The sequence below is a fragment of the Anolis sagrei genome, chromosome 5 (assembly GCF_037176765.1).
Source record: "Anolis sagrei isolate rAnoSag1 chromosome 5, rAnoSag1.mat, whole genome shotgun sequence".
NCBI lineage: Eukaryota > Metazoa > Chordata > Lepidosauria > Squamata > Dactyloidae > Anolis > Anolis sagrei.
This window is the reverse complement of record NC_090025.1, coordinates 166,282,466-166,306,569: the sequence shown is the minus strand read 5'-3', so window position 1 is coordinate 166,306,569 and position 24,104 is coordinate 166,282,466. Positions and strand designations below refer to the sequence as shown.

General features: G+C 42.7%; 1 protein-coding gene across 1 annotated transcript in view; it reads right to left on the bottom strand.

The window, feature by feature from the left end:
- Window positions 1–315: 315 nt before the first annotated feature.
- Window positions 316–24,104, bottom strand: part of PVALB (parvalbumin) — a 35,683-nt gene continuing 11,894 nt past the window's right edge. The window contains exons 2-5 of the mRNA XM_060776984.2: window positions 21,280–21,348; window positions 10,147–10,279; window positions 5,638–5,747; window positions 316–533 (exon numbers count right to left, since the gene is read on the bottom strand). Of these exons, the coding sequence (XP_060632967.2) occupies window positions 505–533; window positions 5,638–5,747; window positions 10,147–10,279; window positions 21,280–21,340 (333 nt within the window). The 5' untranslated portion in view covers window positions 21,341–21,348 and the 3' untranslated portion in view covers window positions 316–504. The remainder of the gene's footprint in view (window positions 534–5,637; window positions 5,748–10,146; window positions 10,280–21,279; window positions 21,349–24,104) is intronic.

Genomic DNA, 24,104 nt, shown 5'->3' with positions numbered 1-24,104 from the left:
TGAAGTTGTGCAACCGAGAGATGTATTGCATGTCTCTGTGTGTGAGTGTTTGCGCATACGTTTCCATTAATCCAGAAGACTTTTAGGACAACGAAATCAGTCTTGCCACAAAGCAGCAAGATGAGATTAAATTATTTACCATTCACATATTCCTGTTGAAGTCATTTTGTTAAATGCTTCTGTCCTTAAAATGACCTGTGCTGCAGCCGGAGAGGGAACCAAACAGGCCAAAGGAATAGACCCCCAGCCCCACCCTGGCTTTCCCTTCCTTTCCAAATCAAATGAGCCATACATGGAAGCCAGAAAGAGTGGAGCCCAGATTGATGTGACCTTTATTATTTTAACAGCATCTTTCAGCGCAATTACAGAGTTGCAGAGCTGCAGAGAACAGAGTTGGAGTATAAAACAACATAAATAAATAGAAGAGAAACCAAGGAGGTCAGCAGAGAACAGTTGGAATCAGGCGGTGAAGGGTGAACGAAGGGTTTGGATTGGTCGACGCCTTTATGATTCAGCCACCAAGGTTGTGAATTCTGGAGAAGAAGTAGAAAGATGGGAATAAAAAGCAGGAAGAGATAAGGGAGAAAAATAGGAACAAGGCAACGCTAACTGGTTTTTATTTTAGCATGAGAGTTGGTTGAAAACAACCCTCCTTCAGAAGCAGTACTGACTGTTATTACAGCTTCATGTACAAATCATATTTCTACATTTGGTGAAGTGGGATAGAGTGTACAGTGGTATTTCCACATCTATGGAGGTCAGGGCCACAGGGTCCCATGAAAGTGAAAAACAAACAAACATAAAAATCACAAACTTTAAGAACACTTCTTTAGGCATTTGTAAATCTTCCAGTGTGATCCCATGGTCCACTTCTGCAGAAGCTCATGATAGAATCACACTGAAGGACTTACAAATGTCTACAGAGAACATATTTTTTTCAGTAATGTGTAGGGCGGCACTGGAGATTACAGTAAATGCAGCAATCAATGAATTATTAAATCTGCAAATGCTTCATCCAGAAATGTGGAGGGACAACTGTAATAGGATCCAAAAAGATGGAAATTGTGTCCCTTGACCTCAATTTTCAAAGGGCTGACCATGGTGATATTTTTCTTTCAAATCTTTACAATGGTCAGTTACTGTTGATATGTGAAAGCAATACATCTCCTTAACAAAAGTCAATTTCCCTAATTTCAAAACTCACTGAGGAGACTGCATATGACTGCAGGAGCAAGAACTCTTTTATTAATAAGAGCTGGGGGTGGTGATGGCCGACAGGGAGCTCTGGCGTGGGCTGGTCCATGAGGTCACGAAGAGTCGGAGACGACTGAACGAATGAACAACAACAACAATCCACTGCAAAGTCATGTCTTTGTTTATTTCTTTGTCAATAAATTGGAATTTGTGAATATAATGAGAAATATAATGAGAGTAAAGATCAGTGAAGAAACCATGTGCACTGTGTGCAGAGCAGGCCAAACTGTTGGGTGACATATCAGACAGGAGAAATGTTATTTACTGGACAATAATTTCCAGAATCCTCCAGCCAGCATGGCCACTGGGAGTTGTAATCCAAAGCGGGGGGAAGCTTTCCAAGTTCTGCAGCAGTTGCTAAGGGAGAAAGCGTGTGAATCAAAGGCTGAAAGATAGAGCCGTGCGTTGTGTAGCTTTTCCGGTATTATCCTCACTACTTATGTTTCATGAAATCCAGTCTCAGCTCATTGATTCACTGGAGTCAGCAGAACACTAGAAGTGGACAGCTGAGAACATGCAGATTTTTAAAAAATGGTTCTATAATATCTATAAACTTCAATCAACTGATATAGGAGTTGCAATACAAAACATTAATGTGGTCAGTTTCCTACCCTGCACTAGTTGATACTTTATGGCTGACACCACAGAAGCTGTTTTTAAAAATGAGTAAAGGAAGAGTTGGTATCCTGAGATCACCCAATCTGCACAAGAGTAAGCCATCTCTCTCTTCCCCCCACCCCAAGTTTGGGTCTACAAATCTCATATACTCCAGTCTGCAGTCAAAGATTTTATGTCATGCCTTGTTTTACTAGAAAATTGGTACTCCTGGAAGCTTAAAGGAATAGAAAATCACTTTTTTGGGGCCAGGTATTGGTTTTGGTGTATGGAAGGACTGGAAGTGGGATGGGTGAGTGGGGTTATGAAGGTCTGACCCATGGGATGCACTTTGTCCACTTTGATATAACACTCAGTGACATAAATATGAAACCTCTGCCTACATTGATATCTCTCGAGACCATCTTAACTGACAACCAAAGAAATGCCTGAGATAAAATGTAGACCTGTGACTCTAATATCGTCACATTTCGTCTCCTGTATGATTTTCAATTTCTTTGCCTGATGAGGAAGCCAGTGAAGCTTCAAAAGCTTACATGCTTGCATTTTAATTGGTTAATAAAGGTATCACCCTGTTGTCAGTTTTGGATTTTGTTATATGTGAAGCAAGATGATCTGACCACAAGACTTTTTAAAGGAACGTGTAAAACACCAGAAAGGTTTTGAACGCAAATGGGATTTTTAGAAAAGTCACATAATCTGCTTAGAAAGAAACACTTGAAAGAATTAGCCTCATATAATATTGCATGTGTTAATAGAAATCCAGTAGAAACATGAGACTATATTGTTAAAAGTGACATTTGTTTCTTGTTCAAGAAACATCTGTTTGAAGTTTATTGGATTTAGTTGCTAGAGCAATTTTCACAAGAAAGTAGTGCATGGGACTTTAGCTTTTTTCCCACTTACATAGATCTTTGGTATCTCAGTGTCTAAGTAATTTGAGAACGGTTACAGCAACGTACAGGGAGCATACAAACCATCTATTAAGTCAGCTCCACTAGCTGCCAGTCTGCTACCAAGCACAATGCAAAGTGATAGCTTTAACCTATAAAGCCCTAAATGGTTCCGGCCTAGTTTATCTGTCCAAACATATCTCCTCCATGAACCCCTTTGGAGATTAGGATCTTCTGGGGAGGCCCTGCTCTTGGTCCCACCTTCTTCACAAATGCGACTGGTTGGGATGAGAGACAGGCAGGCCCGTAGCCAGGATTTCGATTCGGGGGGGGGGGGGGCTGAGTTTTTTTCAGGGGGGGTTCGGGGGGGCTGAGTTTTGGGGGGGGACTGAGTCTGAGTGGAAGAGGGTCTACCCTGGCAAACCTTTTGTATCATTACCCCAATACCCCCATGCATATGGGATATATTGAGTATAGTGATCAGATCATTATATGAATAAACATAACAGTTTAAATAATGGACCAGTAAGGCCTTTTCGTGAACCACCTTGAGAATTTCGCTACATGCCTGGAGACAGGGGCTTCTCAGTGGTGGCCTCTTGGCTGTGGAACTCCCTCCTTAGTGACCTTAGATCAGTCTCCTCCCTCCTAGTCTTCAGAAGGAGAGTAAAAACCTGGCTCTAGGACCAGGCCTTTGGAGAAGCAGTGCAATAATGTAATATAATATAATTGGAATATGTGCAATGACTATGGAATGGCCTCAGACTACAATTTTTGGATGGTGTGATTTTAATATTGAATGTAATTTAAATTTTTAAAATATGTATTAATTTTAATTCAATGAATTTTAAGCTTAATGTTGTATGTGTTTATGGCACTGAATAATTGCCATATGTAAGCCGCCTTGAGTCCCCTTTGGGGTAAAGAAAGCTGGGGTATAAATAGGTAAAAAAAATGTTGATTGCCAACAGATGTATTTAATAAAAGCTCTTACTGTTAATTTTTAGTACACTATGACAAGGTTGTCTGCTTTATTGTTTTATTTATTGTTTTATTTGGTGGCACTATGTAAGTAAACAGAATGCAGCTTACACTGTAAATCTACAAGCCATCTAGACTTCTATGGACTTAATTCATATTTCTTTTGAAGAGACACTTTGGTGGATGCTAGACCTCTTCTTTGACTAGTTTCAGTCTCTTTGTGTCTTCAAAAGTTCCCCAATCAATTCATGGCAAGCATCTCCTGGTCCCCATGAGCAAAAGCATATGCCAGTAACTCCTATTTCTAGTATGGCATGGTGGCCTGCATGCATGAATCATGAAAGGGGGACATCTTTCCAGAGAAAGAATAAAACATCTGACTGAAATTGATGCTGGCTCAAAGTCTGTTGCAGAAATATAGCTTCTTTTGAAGACGGGCCATTCTTTGCAGGGAGAACACCTGACTTTTAGTCACATCCAGTGACAGCCAGAATGACTTTCCTCTTGTCAAAGGCCCCCTGGAAGCTGATGCTGAGATATACAACAAGCAGCCTACTCTGGGACTGAATGCCTTGGTCTTACTAAAGCCTGTGCATGTTTGTTTGTTTGTTTAATGACTTATTAAATATGTATATTCTATCCTGTGTCTAAAAATAAGATCCCATCTAATTATGGAAGCTAAGCAGGATCAGATCTTGTTTGTATTTGGAAGGGAAACCACCAAAGAATATCAAGTATTGTAGATTAAAAATTCAGAGGAAAGCAATGGCCAACCATCTGGAGTACTCCTTGCCTAAGAAAACACTATGAAGTGGATGGGGCCACCACAAGTCCCCAGGGATATAATTTCTTCATGATATTTCATTTTGAAAGAGTCAAAAGTATTTTTAGCAATTTCCCTTCAACTTCAAGAATTTTTTGGAAATGATACTGATTTTGATGTCTGTTCACAAATTGAGTCTTATTCCATGAAAAATTCACTCATGTTTGCTTTGCATTATCTGCAAAGTAGATGGTGCCCAGAATCCTACACTAGCTATAATAAGTGTATTTAATAAAGTGTCTTATGACTGATTCTGGCCAGTAAGTCAACAAAGAAATATTATTTTCTGTGCAGAAAAGACTTTGTCTGCAAAGAAAATGCTGTTTTCTGTGCTAATCAATGATGTTTAGATTTTGTGCAGAAAAGGTCCCTATTACAATTTTGGTGCAGGATACAGCTTTTTTCAGTGCATGAAATAATATTTATGTGTAAAATTTATTATTTTTATGTGCAGAAAATGTTGTTCTATGTGCAGAAAAGATTGCTTCCTCTGAAAAGCAGCCCCATAAAATGTTGTGCAGAATAAGTTTTGAGCTGTGAAGCTGCTGATCAATCCAATATTCTTATCAATAATTTCAACTGCTTTTTCTGAATATTTTTAAAATACTCCATTGATCCTTTGAATGCCCTCACATAAGCACACACTCTTCTTCTATAGTACATTTTTTTATCATGTCAGAAGCAACTTGAGAAACTGCAAGCTGTTTCTGATGTGAGAGAATTGGCCGTCTGCAGAGATGTTGCCCAGGGGACAGGGGAACACCCAAATGTGTTACCATTCCATGTGTTACCATCCCATGGGAGGCTTCTCCCATGTCCCCACACGGGACATGGGAAGCTGGAGCTGACAGACGGAGCTCACCCCATCTCACGGATTCAGACTGCCAACCTTCAGGTCAGCAGTTTGGCTGGCACAAGGATTTCACTCATTATACCACCACGGCTCACTCTATAGTTCCTAATATGTGCCAGTACATTTCAGGGGAACATCACATTTAAACGCATAGTCATACTTTCTATGGTATACTGTTCTTTGAACCATGTTTGAACCCTTCAAGACAGAGCACTCACCATCAACACCAATTTTGCCATCTCCATCTTTATCTGCAGCATTCAAGAATGCCTTAGTTTCTTTATCAGAGAGGTCCCTGCCTTCAGCGGTAAAACCCTTCAATACGAACCTGTGAAGAGAGAGATAGGTAAACTGCACTTAAAACACTACAAACCATAATGCTATTCAGCTTTAAAAATGAAAAATAAATAAATAAAGAATTGCATCAAAAGCATTTGCTATGGTACCGGTAGAGTGGTTAGAGCAGGTATCCCCAAAGTAAGGTCCACATGCCAGATACAGCCCTCTAAAGTCATTTACCTGCCCCCTGATCTTAATGTTAGACTTAGGGTCACCCCAGGACTGAAATGTCTTGACGGCACACAACAACAATTCTAATTAACTATCTCATCAGCCAAAAGCAGGTCCACACTTCGCATTGAAATACTGGCATGTTTATGTTGGTTAAAATGCTCTTTGTTTTAAAAATGTGTTGCTCTTTCGAGTTTTTAGTGTTGCTTTTTCAAGTCTTGGATTAGTGTCTGCTGGGGCAAAAACACATTTACAACACACTCCGAAGGCTTGGAACAGTGTATCTAGGGGGCCTTTCACACACCCCTATAACCCAGAATATCAAGGCAGAAAATCCCACAATGTCTGCTCTGAACTAGGTTATCTGGGTCCACACTCAGATAATGTGGGATTTTCTGCCTTGATATTCTGGGATATAGGGCTGTGTGGAAGGGCCCTTGGAGATTGTCTATTTGAGATAGCAGAGGGATTATATATAAGACATAATCACATTTCTGATGGCAGATAGCTTCACTTTTGATGGTGCTGGCAAGTGCTGGCAAGAGAACTGCAACACCTATATTGCAGTTCTCAGGGTCCTTCCACACAGCCCTGTATCCCAGAATATCAAGGCAGAAAATCCTACTATATCTGCTTTGAACTGGGTTATCTGAGTCCACACTCAGATAATATGGAATTTTCCACACTCAGATAATGTGGGATTTTCTGCCTTGATATTCTGGGATATAGGGCTGTGTGGAAGGGCCCTATAACCCAGAATATCAAGGCAGAAAATCCTACTATATCTGCTTTGAACTGGGTTATCTGAGTCCACACTCAGATAATATGGAATTTTCTGCCTTGATATTCTGGAATATAGGGCTGTGTTGAAGGGCCCTCAGTTGTGATTTGAATGCAATATTCCTGCTTCTTGGCAGAGGGATGGACTGGATGGCCCATGAGGTCTCTTCCAACTCTTTGATTCTATGATTCAGTTTTTGTAAAGAGAGGGAAGCATAGCTTGGAAGCATCATTCCCAGAATCTTCCAAACAATATAGCCATTGACTGTACTGGCTTTGGGATTCTGGAGGTTATAATTATCAAAAGAAGCATTTCAAAACCTTGGAGTAGTTTACCTCTGGGACAATGTAGTTCTTAAGGTGTTCAGGCCCAATTTGCATATGACTCTAACCCTTCTAACAAATCTAACATCAAACCAATTAAACAGCAGAGGACTCAAAGGTCCAGTGATCTGAGTATTGGTCTAGAACTGGGAGAGCATGGCTTGAATCCCCATTGGAAATCCAATGGATGACTTTGGGCAAGCCATCCTTTCTCAGTCAAAAGAGAAGGCAGTGGCAAGCTCACCTCTGAAAAAATCCTGTTAAGAAAACAATATGAGAGTGCTGCCTTTGGGCTGAAATAAGGTGGAATGGCTTGAAGTCACACAACAACAGTAACAGAAGATGGCCATAAATGAGGACACTTATCGCTGATAGTTTCTCAGGGAGCTCAGGGCCCTTCCACACAACCCTATATCCCAGAATATCAAGGCAGAAAATTCCACATTATCTGAGTGTGGACTCAGATAACCCAGTTCAAAACAAATATTCTGGGATTTTCTGCCTTGATATTCTGGGTTATAGGGCTGTGTGGAAGGGCCCTTGGAGATTGTCTATTTGAGATAGCAGAGGGATTATATATGACATAATCCGTTCGACCACACAGGAATCTTGGTGATCTGATTATTTCATTTGGAGCTCCATCGTGCTTTCACTGAAGTTCTTTTTATTGACTCTCATCTAGCCCAATGCAGAGCACAGGCTATCATGGAAAGAAAGATTTGGTTCCTGTTCTTTCTGGTAAGGGTGACCTTCTAATGTCACTGAAAGAGTGAAAATTGTCACATGAAGCTGCTTCAGGTAGGAGAGAGGCTCACTGGGGAATGCTCAGTTTCAGATGCTTCAGCAGTTATTTCAAGACATGTTACGGATTCCTTCTATCCATTTCTCCCTTATGAGAATTCTTCTCCTTTTAAAATGTTTTGTTCTGTGCTCAACTCATGGAAATAGGGAGGGAAGGCACAAAGGAAGAGCTAGGGATCATGTTCCTTAAGTCCGGACCCTTTCCTTGTTTTTTCCCCCCAAGTTAAAACTAATATGCTGGCACTATCCAACCCAGTGACTCAATAAGAGGAACACTGTGGTTATTTGCATATCCACCTGAAATTAGAATTGATTTTTTTCTCAGATGATTCAGGCTGCAATCCTATGATGTCTGGGGGAGTACTTCAGGGATTATAGGAAATTTAGACCTTTCTCTACACTGAGATACTGGTCCATAGATGGATCATTGCTTGTTCAAAAGCCAAGCTGCCTTCAGTGCTTCAAGGGCTGTTACTGTTGCTGCTGCTGTCTGTCTCCAAACCATTTCTGACCCTTGATGGCCCAAAGGAGACACCACCACAGAGTTTTCTTAGCAAGATTTGTTCAAAGAGAATTTGTGTTTTCCATTCTCGGAGACTAAGGGTGCACCCAGACAACCTGCTATCCTGTATTCAGGATAACATGTGGACAGCCAGAGGGGAAAGTCCATTTTCCCCTAGCCTGTGTGGATTTAGACCCCTTTTGGAACAGGTTTCTTAAACCTGCTCTGAAGTGGGTTTAATGTATATGTGGAACCGCCCTGAGAGTGTGTGATTCACCCAAGTTTCCATGATTGGGTGAGGATTCAAATTCTGTTCTCCTGATTCAAGGGGTTGCATCCAAGGCCATGGCTTGCGGGGGGGGGGGGGGGGGGGGTAAAAGTTCAACCCCCCTCCCCACTATATGTCAGGTTAAAAAAACTTGATTTACTCATACATTGGTTAACCAGTTAAAATTTATGAGTAAACCAGGTTTTTTTAACCTGACATATTTGGGGGGGGGGGGGGTTGTTGAACCCTTAACCCCTCCCCCCTCTGGCTACAGCACCGGGTGTACATTGTAGAATTAACACAGTTTTATACCACCAACTGCCATGGCTAACTACAATGGGAGATGCAGTTTTGTGAAGTACCAGGAACATTTGGCAGAGATGGATGAAAATTTACTATGGCTGCATAGCATTAAACTGCCCACTCTGCCAATGTGTCATTCTATTTTTAGCCTGATATATCCTGAGATCTGGCATCTTTTCCACTCTGGTTTTTCCCCACTCCTACCTCCAGACTTTCTTTTTACCCATCAATTAGTAAAGCTTCTTTAGACACTAATCACTTCACAAAATCCCAATAGTGACAGAAGGATTCAGTGGGAAAAATACTTCTGGTTCTAAGGAATGGATTTTCTTCTTACATAAGAGAGGCCACACATTGTTCTAGGACAGAATGACAGGCAATCTAGCACAACAATTCTTATTCTAAGGCCCTTCCACACAGCCCTTTATCCCAGAATATCAAAGCAGAAAATCCCACAATATCTGCTTTGAACTTGGTTATCTGTGTCCACACTACCATATATTCCAGTTCAAAGTAGATAATATGGGTTTTTATTCAGCTGTGTGGAAGGGGCCTGGATCTGCATAAATGACTCTAAGGCTTTCTCCAGTCCATGAGCCATATTAATCCATAAGTATTATAGAATTATTAGACTAGAGTGCCCAAAAGCCACCAAAACTGTGTGATCCTAGTGACTGAATTCCAAAATGCAACATTACCAAGTTTTGTTGTCACATTACTATTGCCTCAGGATGTAATTCTTGAGTAGTATAATTCCTGAAGGAAACAGTAATTTCAGCAGTTTTCTTTCTATTTTGAAGAGTTTTTGAAGATTACAGTACAATCCCCATATCTGCAGGGATACAATCCCAGACCCAACTCTTGAAACCATGGATAATAACAAACATTATATTTTGACTATACTTTGGGCATACTATAGAGTACTGGGTGAACTAAAGAGGCCCACAAACACTTCTGGGGGAAATATCTTTTGGAGTGTGGGTTGCTCATAATGTATTTTAGTTCACATATAGATCCCCCCCCTCCCTGAAGAAAACAGCATTTTCTGTGCAAAGAAAATGTGAATTTTGTGTAGAGTAAGTATTGAACTACGAAAATTGTTGTCAGACCAAGAGACTCATCATTAGAGATTCCTGGCAACTGAGAGACATAATTTCTGATGATATTTTTTTAAAAAAAATAATTATTTCTAATGAAGTCTTTATTTCATAAGGTATTTTATTTTATCTTATTGCTTACTTCAGTTCATCCTCCTCAATGTAGCCACTTTGATCTTTGTCCAGAATGTGGAAAACTTTCTTCACCTCGTCATGGCTCTTCTTTTTCAACCCCACCATTTCAAAGAACTTCTTGTGGTTAAAAGAATCAGCAGCTGTAGGAAGATGAAGGGTTTAGCAGGTTATTGATCTATTGGCTTTGACACACTGGTAACTCTCTGCCCTTGTGAATGGCACCGGATCCATTGGCCTTCATGACACAAGGACTGACATATATGTCTCTGATCACAAGATTGAGCCAAGACATTTGACAGCCTGAGATGAAGGCCATCATGCTTCTGCATCTCTCCCCAAAACTGATCAGGCTATAATATTTAAATTATGATGGAAAGAACAAATAATTTTACTATTCTTTTTCTTGTTACAAGAAATCCATTGACAATTACATTGTTTTGAAAAATCTATTCATAGTTGGGACAAAACTACACTTTTGATCAGAAAACATGGTTTTCTGGGTGAAAAACAAAGTTCATTTTTTTATAGAACAGAAGTCCTGAACTGTGAAGATTCTCATTTAAGATTCTTTCCCAATGCTGCAGAAGGCCATTTAGACAATTCTTTCAAATTTTCTTTAAAAAATGAACTGAGTAAGATCTTACTTGAGCATTGGCAATGGTGCATATCTTCTACTACATCTCAGGAAAGAACTCACAAGATCAAGTCAGTGGAACAAACAGCTTCAATATCCCAGTTTTGGCTGCTACTTCCTCACTACCCAGTTTCTGCTTTTTGAATCTGTACCTCACTCTGTCTTATGGTATTGCTAAGGCTAGTCCTGCCTGTCCAATAGATATCACAGTAACATTATAGGATGAGTTGCTTGTGTGTAAATGGGCCATCAGTGCTTGGAAAAAATACCTTTGGACAACAGCTCCTGAATACCCATCTTAGCCCTGGCTAGGAACTGTAGTCCAAAAACAAAATTCCCCAAGCTCTGCAGTGGATGTAGCATGACAAATCCTCTCCGATTCTATGCTTTAAATGGATCCATCTCACCAGTTCAGGTTTCAGTCACTGATCGTGCTGTATGTGGAGTCTGGGAGCTGTTAGTAATCAAATCCAGAAAAATGTATCAATTTACCTGTAATTCTGGAACAAACAATATATTCATTTCTTTTGTGTTGGTATTGGTAAAACTATATTTTTGCAAAGTGTATATAACCAAAACATTCAGTGTGTCAGAGGTAGCAAGAAGGAGAGACTGGGGATCATAGGAATGCAAGGGAATATGGATGTTTTGTTTAATTCACAAAGGGACAAAACCTAATACATAGTAAGGAAGAACTAATAAACTTGGAAACTGAGATGCAAATTATGAGCATTTGTCTGCTTTGATGTGATCAGAACTGACCAAGAACTTATTTATTAACATTCTGATTTATATGTTCAATGACTAAGCATGACATTTTACAAAATAAAGTTCCTATTCAAAATGATTTAGAACCAACCCCTGACCTGTTCTCATTTATAGACTTCAAGCCCGTAGATTTAGAAATCTCAGTTGGTTCCTCATACAAGCAGATAGATAGAGCTGCTTAGTTTAGGCCAGGGTAGGCATCATATGTACTGCAAATCTTAAAACCCCTGGTTTGTATAGGTAATGGTAAAGGATGCTAGGAGCTGAAGGTCCAGAAGTTGCCCAAATCTACTTTTGCTGAAGCTGCTATAGTGTGTGCTGCAGGTTGCATTATACTGTAGATCAGCTTTGGGAAACATGTGACCCTTCAGAACAATGTTTCTCAACCTGGGGGTTGGGATCCCTGGGGGGTTGTGAGGGGTGTCAGAGGGATCACCAAAGACCATCAGAAAACACAATATTTTCTGTTGGTCATAGGGGTTCTGTGTGGGAAGTTTGGCCCAATTCTATTGTTGGTGGAGTTCAGAATGCTCTTTGATTTTAAGCAAACTATAAATCTCAGCAACTACAACTCCCAAATGGCAAAATCAACCCCACCCCGCCAATCCCACCAGTATTCCTATTTAGGCAAGCTGGGTATTTGTACCAAATGTGGTCCAGTGAATGAAAACACATCCTGCATGTCAGATATTTACATTACGATTCACAACAGTAGCAAAATTACAGTTACAAAGTAGCAGTAAAAATAATATTATGATTGGGGGTCACTACACCATGAGGAACTGCATTAAGGGGTCGTGGCATTAGGAAGTTTGAGAAACACTGCTTTAGAAGATGGTGAACTACAGATTCCATCAAACCTAGCCGACATAGGAAATCGTGAGGTATAATGGGAGCTATGGTTCAGCAACCAATGGAGAAGGAATGCAAATCCTTGATTATTTTATCCCCACATGCAAAGACAAATCATTACTATTGTTTTGTCTTGGCTTCAGGAAAAAGTGAACAAAAATGAATTTTGCACCACTGTACTCTCCTCATAGCCCAGTGTCCCAAAATGTTGAAGAGGAAATATTCTGCAGAGAAAAGCATGCAATAGGAAGGGGGTGTTGTGTTTTCTGCACACACAACAACAAAGTTTACTGTGGCTGGCATCCAATTATTAATGATCCATTACATTTAAAACTTCAGAACTGTTTCATCTTGGCATTTGGGATCGTAGCAGCATTGCCACAACCACAAATGACCCTGAAACACACCTTAAAAGCCAGTCATTCATCTGACGTGACAGAGGTTTGTGCTGCTGGCAAGCAGAACGCTGCAGGATGATGCAACCAGTCCCCTCCCACCAGGGAACAAAACTGCGAGAAGCAAAAGCAGGGCCCCCAGTGAGGTCCTATCACAGCTCTTCATTGCAGTGTCACTTGCTGGCAGAAGTAGACCTGGTCACATCATTTGCAGTGCCCTGTTCACCAACGGATAGATCCCCATTGCTTTGGGCAGCTCACTGGCTTTTAAGATGGGTTTCAGTTGTCCGGTGGGAAGATACAGCATAAATACAACATGGTGGCTATGGGTTTGATGCAGGAACATGGCCATCATTTTATGCCCAGAGCCCGGTGGCGCAGTGGGTTAAACCCGTGTGCCAGCAGGACTGAAGACCGACAGGTCGCAGGTTCGAATCCGGGGAGAGGCGGATGAGCTCCCTCTATCAGCTCCAGCTCCTCATGCGGGAACATGAGAGAAGCCTTCCACAAGGATGATAAAAACATCAAATCATCCGGGCATCCCCGGGCATCCCCTTGCAGACAGCCAATTCTCTCACACCAGAAGCGACTTGCAGTCTCTCAAGTCGCTCCTGACACAACCAAAAAAAATAAATAAATGCCCAGACCAGGAAATTCCATTTTAGTGTGTGCAATAATTCTATTTTCTGCTCAGTAAATCACACCTCTCCAAGAACTCATATATATATTTTCTCCACAAAATAATTCCTCTACTGCGCTTAGAATACCAGGAGAAAATGGTACAAAATTCTCTCATATCTGTCTTACCAATTGTTAGCAAATCTGTTTCTCAACCAGGGAATAAATAATTACAAAAAAAATCTTTTCCATCTTTAATCACAGTCCTGGTACAGTGCCTAAATTGCCAACCAAGGAGCTAGAATGTAATAATGTCTTCTTCCCCTTTCCTTTCAGATTGTTCATGTACTTCAGGTGCTTAATGTTGGTTTCTGTAAACCAGAGTTGGGAAATAAGTAGTTGTGAGCTATTTCATTTTGGTTGACTGATGGCCAAACTCGATGTGACACAATGAAATTAAATGATTTATGATTAGAAGTTTTCTGGGCTGCCTTTCCCAAAGGTTCGGACCAGCTAAAATTGGGAGTCTGCATGAGACGAGGATAATTTAGACATAAAGCAAGGTAATGACATGGTGGAAAGAAGAAGAGGTACAGCTCTTGTTATGCGAGTTGTCTTAATATTCCTGTTTCAAAATGGTGTATGCTGTATTCTTAAAGGCTTCTGCAAGGTATGCCAGACAACAACTCCCATCAACATGCTCACCAAGGTGTGGCTGTTTGAGATGATGGGAGTTGCAGTGCAACACATCTGGAGAGTACTAGATTGCGGACACGTCCTCTATCTCAGAATGGGCAATCGTGGCCCTACAGATATATTTGATGCAACTTCCATTTGACTTAGAGGTTTGCATGGCTGATGCTAAGGGATCATGGGATCTGCAGTCTAAAAACATCTGGAGAGCCACAACTGTCAACTGCTTGGAGGGCTACTGAAAACAGAACAGAGTAGGATAAAATAAGGATACTACACTGCCCCAGGATGTAAGGGCAAAAGCATTTATTGTCATCAGGTTTTGAAAATAACAATAAAGGATGGCACAATGGGTTAAACTCTTGTGATGGCAGGACTGAAGACCGACAGGTCAGAGGTTTGAATCCAGGGAGAGCACAGATGAGCTCCCTTTGTCAGCTCCAGCTCCCCATGTGGGACATGAGAGAAGCCTCCCACAGGATGGTAAAACATCAATCATCCAGGAGTCCCCTGTGTTATGTCCTTGCAGACAGCCAATTCTCTCACACCAGAAGCAACTTGCAGTTTCTCAAGTTGCTTCTGATTTGAAAAAGAAACCAGGAGGTAACTATTAACAAGTTTGCATTATACATATAGCAATTGAAAGTTCTGATTTTATTTCACTGAGTCATTTCTCCATAAAATGAGCCTATTATACCCATCCATAAATTCCACAATGCAGGCATTTCTGTCTTCGTGAAGGACAGACACCCAAAAATACAGGATTTGTTGGCATCTTTTCCCATCTTCCCTCAGATTGATGACATCTCATATAATAAGGCTCTTTTATCAGTTTTGCCAATCTTTCCAGCCCTCAAAGAAAGACCATCCCTTACTGAGAGGGGCACATGGCAAACTTACCTAGCAGCTGGAGGGGGCATGGGCAAACTTTGGTTCTCCAGGTGTTTTGGACTTCAACTCCCACCATTCCTATCAGCCTCAGGCCCCTTCCTTCCCCCCCCATCTGTGGCTGAGGGGGAAATGGAAGGGGGCTGAGGCTGTTAGGAATGGTGGGAGTTGAAGTCCAAAACACCTGGAGAACCAAAGTTTGCCCATGCCTGAGTTGGAGGGTGTTTTTCTTCCCTATGTGTTTGATGAGAAGCTTGCATCACTATTTGGGACAATTGCTCAGAGATGGCTATACTGCAGACTATTATTTATTTATTTATTTATTTATTTCACAGTTTTGTATACCGAGCTTCTCAACCTCGTTGAGGGACTCAGCCCGGTTTACAGCCATAAAAACTAAAGCCTCCTCTTTCAAAACCCAGGCTTCCCCATTCCCCTTGTTTCCAATAAATGACTATAGAAATCATTTTCGTCAATTACTATTTTTCCTTATTAATAATCTGGGGGGAGGCACAAGGGAAATTGGAGGCAGTGAGTGACCTCTAAGAAGTGTCCTGATTCAGCTGCACCGCCCCAGTTGGCACCGCAGGCAGAGCAAGAAGGAATCAATGAATGGAGGAGGGAGGAAAGGAGAAAAGGAGGAGGAGGAGGTGATGGGGAAGCAACCCATTCCTAGAAAATCTACTCTCCCTTTCCTTCCTTCCTTCCTTCACTTCCCCCCATCTTCGTTGCTAGAGTAGCAGTAGAACCAACAAGGGCAGCTAGCGAGATATGGACTGAGAAAAAGAGAAGATTCCCTCAGGCAGGAAGCAGCCAAGCCTTGATGCTGCAAAGCTATTCAATGCTAATCAAGCTGGCCAACTGCAACATCCACACTTCCCTCAAACAGGCAAGAGTTCTTTCTCCCACCCTGGACATTCCACAGATATATACGTGCCTTGTTTCCAACAAACCTCACAACCTCTGAGAATGCCTGCCATAGATGTGGGTGAAATGTCAGGAGAGAATGCTACTGGTACATGGCCATACAGCCTGGAAAACTTACAGCAACCTGAGAGAGTTGCTTCCATAAATAAAGTTATTTCAGCCAGGTTGGTCTCGCCTCTGATATTTTTGGGCTGCGGCTCTGGAGCAAAGTTTCCTTCCAAGCTGCATGGCAAGGTCACCACAGGGAAGATAGGAGGGAGTGCAGTGGATTTTAGAGGGTGGAGGGGTGAGCCCAGTTTAACGTATTTGCTGGAGCATCCAAAGGAAGGAAGGTGGACATCACTAGAGGTTGCTTTGACCATGAGTTGTGGTGGTTCCTCTGTACCTTTAAGTAGTTTCAGACTGATGGCAACCCTAGGTGACCCTGTCATGCGGTTTTCTTGCAGAGATTTATCCTGAAGGCGTTTGCCTGTGCCTTCCTCTGAGGCTGAGAAAGTAAGACTTGGCCAAGGTCAACTCAGCAGCTTCCCATGGTTCGACCCAGGTCTATCACATTATAGTTCAAAGCTCACTACACCAGGCGGGCTCCAAAGATACATCATATACATATATGTTTCAGAAATATAGATAGATCAAGGAATTGTCTTTTGTTGTTCCTTGAAGTTTTCAAGGAAAGGAGAGCTGGCTGGTTTGGGAGTTAAGGTGGGAAGTTGAATTCGTGTTCTCAAGGGAGAGGATACCTAAGTCTTACTAAAACATCCATCTCACAGACAACAAATAACAAGCTGCAGTTCTGAATAGATGCAATCATGGGCTGCCTCAAGAGGAGTATAATGTCCAAACGGAGGAGAGTAGCAGTGCCACTCTGTTTCGCTTTGGCTAAACCTCACCAGGACTTTGTCATTGTTGTGTGTCTTCAAGTCATTTTTAACCTATGGGCCCCTAATGTGGAGATTTGTTCAGAAGACGTTTCCTCCCTCCAATGCCTTGCTCAAGGTCAGCCAGTGGCTTTCCTGGTTGAGTAGGGATTCAAACTCCCCTCTCCAGAGTCACCCAGTGGCTTTCCGGGCTGATTCGGGAGTCAAACTCCTCTCTCCAGAGTTACACAGTGGTTTTCCTGGCTGGTTAGGGATTCAAGCTCCCCTCTCCAGAGTTGCACAGTCCAGCTCTCAAACTATTACACTATGCTGGCTTACTGTCCAGTTCTGGGCACCTAAATTCAAGAGGCATATGGACAAGTGACAAGCTGAAACATGTCTAGAGAAGGGCGACCAAGATGACCAAAGGTCTGGAAATTAAATCTTATATACAGTTATTTTTAACTACCCGAAGGGTTTTTTTTTTCCATGTCAGGAGCAACTGCAAATGGCTTCTGGTGTGAGAAAATAGGCCATCTGCAAGGACGTTGTTCAGGGGATGCCCGGATGTTTTGATGTTTTACCATCCTTGTGGAAGGCTTTTCTCATGTCCTCACATGGGAAGCTGGAACTGACAGAGGGAGCTCATCCGCGCTCTTCCCGGATTTGAACCTCCGACAGGTCGGTCTTCAGCCCTGCCAGCACAAGGATTTAACCCATTGCGCCACTGGGATGCCATTCAAGAAGATGAGACGGGCTTGGATTGTCTTGTTCCAAAGACCAGAACATGAAGCACTGGATTCAAGACAAGGCAAAAAGTTTAATGAGTTGCACAGTGGAATGGACTGTCTTGGAGAGTTGCAGACCTATCCAAAGGCCTTTAAGAAGCATTTCTTGTTGTGAGTACTTTGGTTTTCTGCTCTTGCATGCCAGAGGGAATGAATTAAATGGCCTTTGTGGTTCCTTATAACTCTAAGATTAGATTATTGTAGAAAGCAGTGGATGGTGGGGTACTTTGGAGGCTAGAGAATTTGAGCTGTCAGTTCAATCCAAAGAGGTCCCACCGCAACCTTGACATGCTAAAGAAATAAAGTATTATGCCCCCAGAAAATAGGTGCAGGAAAAGTAGGTTCTTCACAGAGAGGAAGAAAGAAGCTGTCTCTGTAATCTTCCCCAACTCGGTGTTCCTTAAGATATGTTAGGTTACAGCAGGCATGGGCTAACAGGGACCCTCCAGGTGTTTTGGACTTCAACTCCCACCATTCCTAACAGCCTCGGACCCTTTCCTTTTCCCCTCAGCCGCTTAAGTCCAAAACACCTGGAGGGTCCAAGTTGGCTCATGCCTGAGTTTCAGGCTCCTATCCTTATAACCTTTGTGAGGTGATGGGTGTTGTAATCCATCACAGCATTGCATTGGAGGCCACGGCAGAGGCAACGCCTGCCATTTCCCCATTAAAAACCCCATTGAAAACCCATTGTCCTGCTGTTTGCTAATTGCTTAGCAGAGTATTAAAAATTTCAGGTTACACTGACGAGCACAGGAAGCTGCCTTATTATAATGAACCAAGCCATTATAATACTGAACTGGTCCACTATTGTCACTCTGACTGGCAGCATTTCCCCAAGGTTTCAGTTAACACAGTCTTTCCCAGTTAGGTCATTGAGATCCTGTCTTTTGCTGCTGGTCACTCCTCCAAGTACTAACCAGGCCTGACATGGCTTAGCTTCTGAAATCAGATAATTTGAGGGATGTGCCTCTACAGGGGGCAAATTGACGTATTGCTGCAATCCCCAAATATCTAGTGTTGCAGTAACTCAAACTTCACTTGGAATACGTGACGGGCACTCAAAGAAAGGGGGCAGGCAAAGTTTCCCAAGAGGATGATAGCACTGCAAATAGAAGAGGTCTAGGGGTGAAGGTTTTCGGAGGTCTCACTCTCTGCAATGCTAGATAACTTGGAGATTGCAGAAGAATGTCATTGTGGGGCGGAATCCTCATGGGTCCCTTCCCAGGGACACTCCTGGCTTCTTCAAGGTGACAAAGCTGCTTTGTGACTCAATCACAGAGATAAAAGTGAGATACAAATAATGATAATAATGATAATAATAATGATAATAATGTGTTGTTGAAGTCTTTCAGGGCTAGAATCATTGGGTTGCTGTGAGTTTTGTGGGCTGTATGGCCATATTCCAGAAGCATTCTCTTCTGGTAGTTCACCCATATCTATGGCAGGCATCCTTGGAGGATGTGAGGTTTGTTGGAAACTAAGCAAGTGAGGTTTATATATCTCTGGAAGGTAGAGGGTGGGAGAAAGAACTCTTGTCTGCTGGAAGTGTGAATGTTGCAACTAATCACCTTGATTAGCATTGAAAAACCTTGCAGCTTAAAGTCTGGCTGATTTCTACCTGAGGGAATCCTTTGTTGAGAGGTGTTCGCTGGCCCTGATTGTTTCATGTCTGGAATTCCCTTGTTTTCAGAGTGTTGTTCTTTATTTACTGTCCTGATTTTAGAGTTTTTTTAAAATACTGCTAGCCAGATTTTATTCATTTTCATTGTTTCTTCCTTTCTGTTGAAACAGGGCCAGTTAACACCTCCCAACAAAGGATTCCCTCAGGCAGGAATCACCCAGACTTTAAAGCTGCAAGGCTTTTCAATTGTAATCAAAGTGATTAATTGCAACATTTACACTTACACAGGAGTTCTTTCTCCTACCTTGGACATTCCACAGATATAAAAACATCACTTACTTAGTTTCTAATAAGCCTCACAACCTCTGAGGATGCCTGCCATAGATGTGGGTGAAATGTCAAGAGAGAATGCTTCTGGAACATGGTCATATAGCCTGGAAAATTCACAGCAACCCAATAACAACAACAACAACAACAACAATATAGTCACATCCCTGGCAGCTATGAAAGGGGTCAGAAGCCCAGCTCTTGATCCCCAACCCTGCTACCTTGGGTGCCTAGCCTACCCAAAAGTATGAGGTTGTATGCGCCATCCAGATAGTCATGAATCCCTCCTCCCAATGTACCAAATCTGTTGCAAAAATCCTCACAGAAGAGGTCTAAGGGTGAAGGTTTTTGGAGGTCTCACTCTCTGTAATGCTAGATAACTTGGAGATTGCAGAAGAATGTCATTGTGGAGATTGCAAAAGAAAAAAAAATATGCCTATATCAGTGTTTCTCAACTCCTGGGGGTTGCAAGTGGGTGTCAGAGGGGTTGCCAAAGCAGTATTTTCTGTTGGTCATGGGGGTTCTGTGTGGGAAGATTGGTCCAATTCTATCGTTGGTGGGGTTCAGAATGCTCTTTGATTGTAGGTGAGCTATAAATTCCAAATTTCAAGGTCTATTTCCCCCCAAACTCCACCAGTGTTCACATTTGGGCATATTGAGTATTTGTGCCAAGTTTGGTCCAGATCCATCATTGTTTGAGTCCACACAGTGCTTCCTAGATATAAGTGAACTACAACTCCAAAACTCAAGGTCAATGCCCACCAAACCCTTCCAGTATTTTCTGTTGGGAGTTTTGTGTGCCAAGATTGGTTCAAATCCATCATTGGTGGAATTCAGACTGCTCCTTGATTGTAGGTGAACAAGCAACTACAACTCTCAAATGACAAAATCACCCCCCCCCCCCAACTCCACCAGTATTCAAATTTGGGTGTTATCGGGTATTTGTGCCAATTTTGGTTCTGTGAATGTAAACACATCCTGCATATCGGATATTTACATTACAATTCATAAGGGTAGCAAAATTAGTTATGAAGTAGCAACAGAAATAATTTTATGGTTGGGGTCAACACAACATGAGGAACTGTATTAAGGGGTCACGCCATTAGGAAGGCAGAGAAGCACTGATGCACTTTGGACCCACACCTACTTTTGCATCTGCAATGAGGAGAAAGGGCGAGGAACAGCTAAAGGGCTCAGGAAGAGAGAACCAAGGAGAGCAGAGTTCTTGGAAAGCTGGAGAAAAGAGGGAAGGCTATTGCTGGGATGGGTAAGATGGGAAGGAAGGTCCTTGTAGGGGGTGGAAATGTTTCTAAACTATTTCCTTACACTAGAGAATGAATCAACTTTAAATCTAGTCTCTGCCTCCTGCAAAATTTGGGGGTTTGTAGTTTCCGGAGGAGCCTTCAACAACCTCACTAAACTACAAACGCCAGAATTCTGCAGAAGGCAGAAAAAAAGGATTTAAAGTGTATTCATTCTTTAGTGTGATGAGTCAGAAAGACTCGAAGGATGATGCCTAATGGGAGAACTTCTTTTCGGGGCAGGAGGCTCGACTAGATGGCTTTTGGGAACCCTTCTAGCGCTGTTTCTTCCTGGAGAGCATAATCCGCCTGCAGTGGTTCGGGGTCGGAAAACTCAGCAGCTCCAAAAGACGGTGGGGGGACACACCCTGAGACTTTCCCACGCACGCACACTTCACCCGCTCCATCCTGAGCTGGGCTTCATCCAGACCCCTCATCCCCTCCACCCACCCCAGTGCCCAAGGGTCTCACCTGCAAAGGCTCCCACCGCCTTCTTGATGTCGTCCGCGCTGAGCACATCGGTCATCGACATCCTTGCAACTGTGGGGAGGGAAGGAAAGGAAAGAAATGGAACGGGAGGAAAAGTGGCCCAAAGAGGGAAGGTGCTGAAGGAGGAGGAAGAGGAGGAGGTGCCGGCGGAGAGAAGGAGGCAGAGAGGGAGGGAAGGAGGGGGACAAGTGTGCCCTTCTCCTCATTTCTGCTCATATGACCCAAACTGCAGTGCCGGGCGGGGACGGGATGGCACACTGGGGGAAGGAAGGAGGGAGGGAGGGCGGCTGGAGCCCTGCCAGCCCAGCAGCCGCACAAGGGCCCCGCAGGAAGGAGAGAGCTGGAGAGAGGGGCAGGCAGGGCTAGGGGCCATCTATATATACAGCCCTGGGACTTGGGAGAGCCAAGTTCCAGTCCTCATGGAGGCGCGAAACTCACTGAGTGACCTTGAGCCAATCCCCTTCTCACTCTTTCTCTCCCTCCCCCTTTCTCCCACTCTTTTCCCACTCTCTGGCTGATCTACATCACAGAGTTGTTGTGAAAATAATTTCAGTGGGTTGTACACTGCCCAGGCATGTGGGGGGGGGGGGCTTGGGGGGCTTCAGCCCCCCCCTCCCCGAAATTCTCAGGGTGGTCCGCAAGAAGGCCTTACTAGTACATTATTTAAACTGGGTTGTTGTAGGTTTTGTCAGGCTATATGGCCATGGTTTAGAGGCATTCTCTCCTGACGTTCCTTCTGCATCTATGACAAGCATCCTCAGAGGTAGTGAGGTCTGTTGGAACTAGGAAAAAGGGTTTATATATCTATGGAATGACCAGGGTGAGACAAAGGACTCTTGTTTGCTGGAGCTAGGTGTGAATGTTTCAACTGACCACCTTGATTAGCATACAATGGGCTGACTGTGCCTGGAGCAAACTTTTGTTGAGAGGTGGTCAGTTGAAACATTCACACCTAGCTCCAGCTCCTGGTCATTCCACAGATATATAAACTCTTTTTCCTAGTTCCAACAGACCTCACTACCTCTGAGGATGCTTGCCATAGATGCAGAAGAAACGTCAGGAGAGAATGCCTCTAGACCATGGCCATACACCCCGAAAAAACCTACAACAACCCAATGATTCCAGCCATGAAAGCCTTCGACAATACACTATTTAAACTGTTATGTTTATTCATATCATGATCTGATCACCATGCTCAATATATCCCATATGCATGGGGCTATTGGGATAACGATACAAAAGGTTTGCTAGGGTAGATCCTCAGCCTCCCCCCCCCCCCAAATAACTCAAAATTCTGGCTAAGGGCCTGACACTGCCATGAATGCATTGGAGGAAAGGTAGGAATTAATAGTATTGGAGTGCATATGTAAAGTGCCTGATGCATAGGCAGGGGATCTTGCAAAGTCAGGGGGAATAGCAGAGAATGGGGTCATGCCAAGGTCAAGCTAGTAGTCTGGTGGGAATGAAATAATAATAAGAAGAATAAGAATAACTTTATTTTTATATCCTGCCAACCATCTCCCCAAGGGAACTTGGGGCGGCTTACAAGGGACTAGCCCAAAAATTACAATAAAACACAACAGATTCTGGAGGGATGCGTTTCAAAGGACAAATTATAATGGGTAGGACAAGGTGGGTTCTTCTGCAACACTGAATCATAGAATCATACAGTTGGAAGAGGCCTTGTATGCCATTCAGTCCAACCCCCTGCCAAGAAGCAGGAAAATCGGATTCAAAGCACCCCTGACAGATGGCCATCCAGCCTCTGTTTAAAAGCCTCCAAGGAAGAAGCCTCCACCACACTCCGGGGCAGAGAGTTCCACTACTGAATAGCTCTCACAGTTAGGAAGTTCTTCCTAATGTTCAGGTGGAATCTCCTTTCCTGTAGTTTGAAGCCATTATTCCGCATCCTAGTCTCCAGGGCAGCAGAAAACAAGCTTGCTCTGTCTTCCTATGACTTGGCCACCATGTCTCCTCTCAACCTTCTCTTCTGCAAGCTAAACATGCCCAGCAATTTAAGCTGCTCCTCACAGGGCTTGTTCTCCAGACCCTTGATAATTTTATTCACCCTCCTCTAGATACATTCCAGCTTGTCAACATCTCCCTTCAATTGTGGTACCCAGAATTTGACAGAGTGTGATTCCAGGTGTGGTCTGACCAAGGCACAACAGAGGGGTAGTATGACTTCCCTGAATCTAGACACTATACTCCTATTTATGCAGACCAAAATCCCATTGGCTTTTTAAGCTGCCAAATGACATTGTTGGCTCATGTTTATCTTCCTGTCTATGAGGACTCCAAGATCTTTTCCACACAGACTTCTGCCGAGCTAGACATCCTTCATTCTTTATCTTTGCATTTCATTTTTTTGGCCAAAGTGGAGTATCTTGCAATTGTCACTGTGGAACTTCATTTTGTTAGTTTTGGCCCATCTCTCTAATCTGTTAAGATGATTTTGAATTCTGCTCCTGTCTTCTGACTGAGCATGTTTCCAATAAAATGCATAGGTTTATTTATTTATTTATTTATTTATTTATTTATTTAATATACTTGTACCCCTTCTGTCCTTCATCCCAAGAGTTCTGGGGAACTAAAGCCAAAGTTTGATCCCCATAGCCATGCTGTGAGCAAGGTTGCTCCTGGATCTAGCAAATGGCTAGAAATCACCCAGAGAGGAAATCAGACCTCCTACTGGACTGAACTGGATGAGACTTATTTCTGCAGGTAGAGCTTTTTTGTCTCTGCTAATTTCCGCCTCCCACACTTTATTTCTGTGCAATTATTTGAACTATTTCTTTGCAATCATT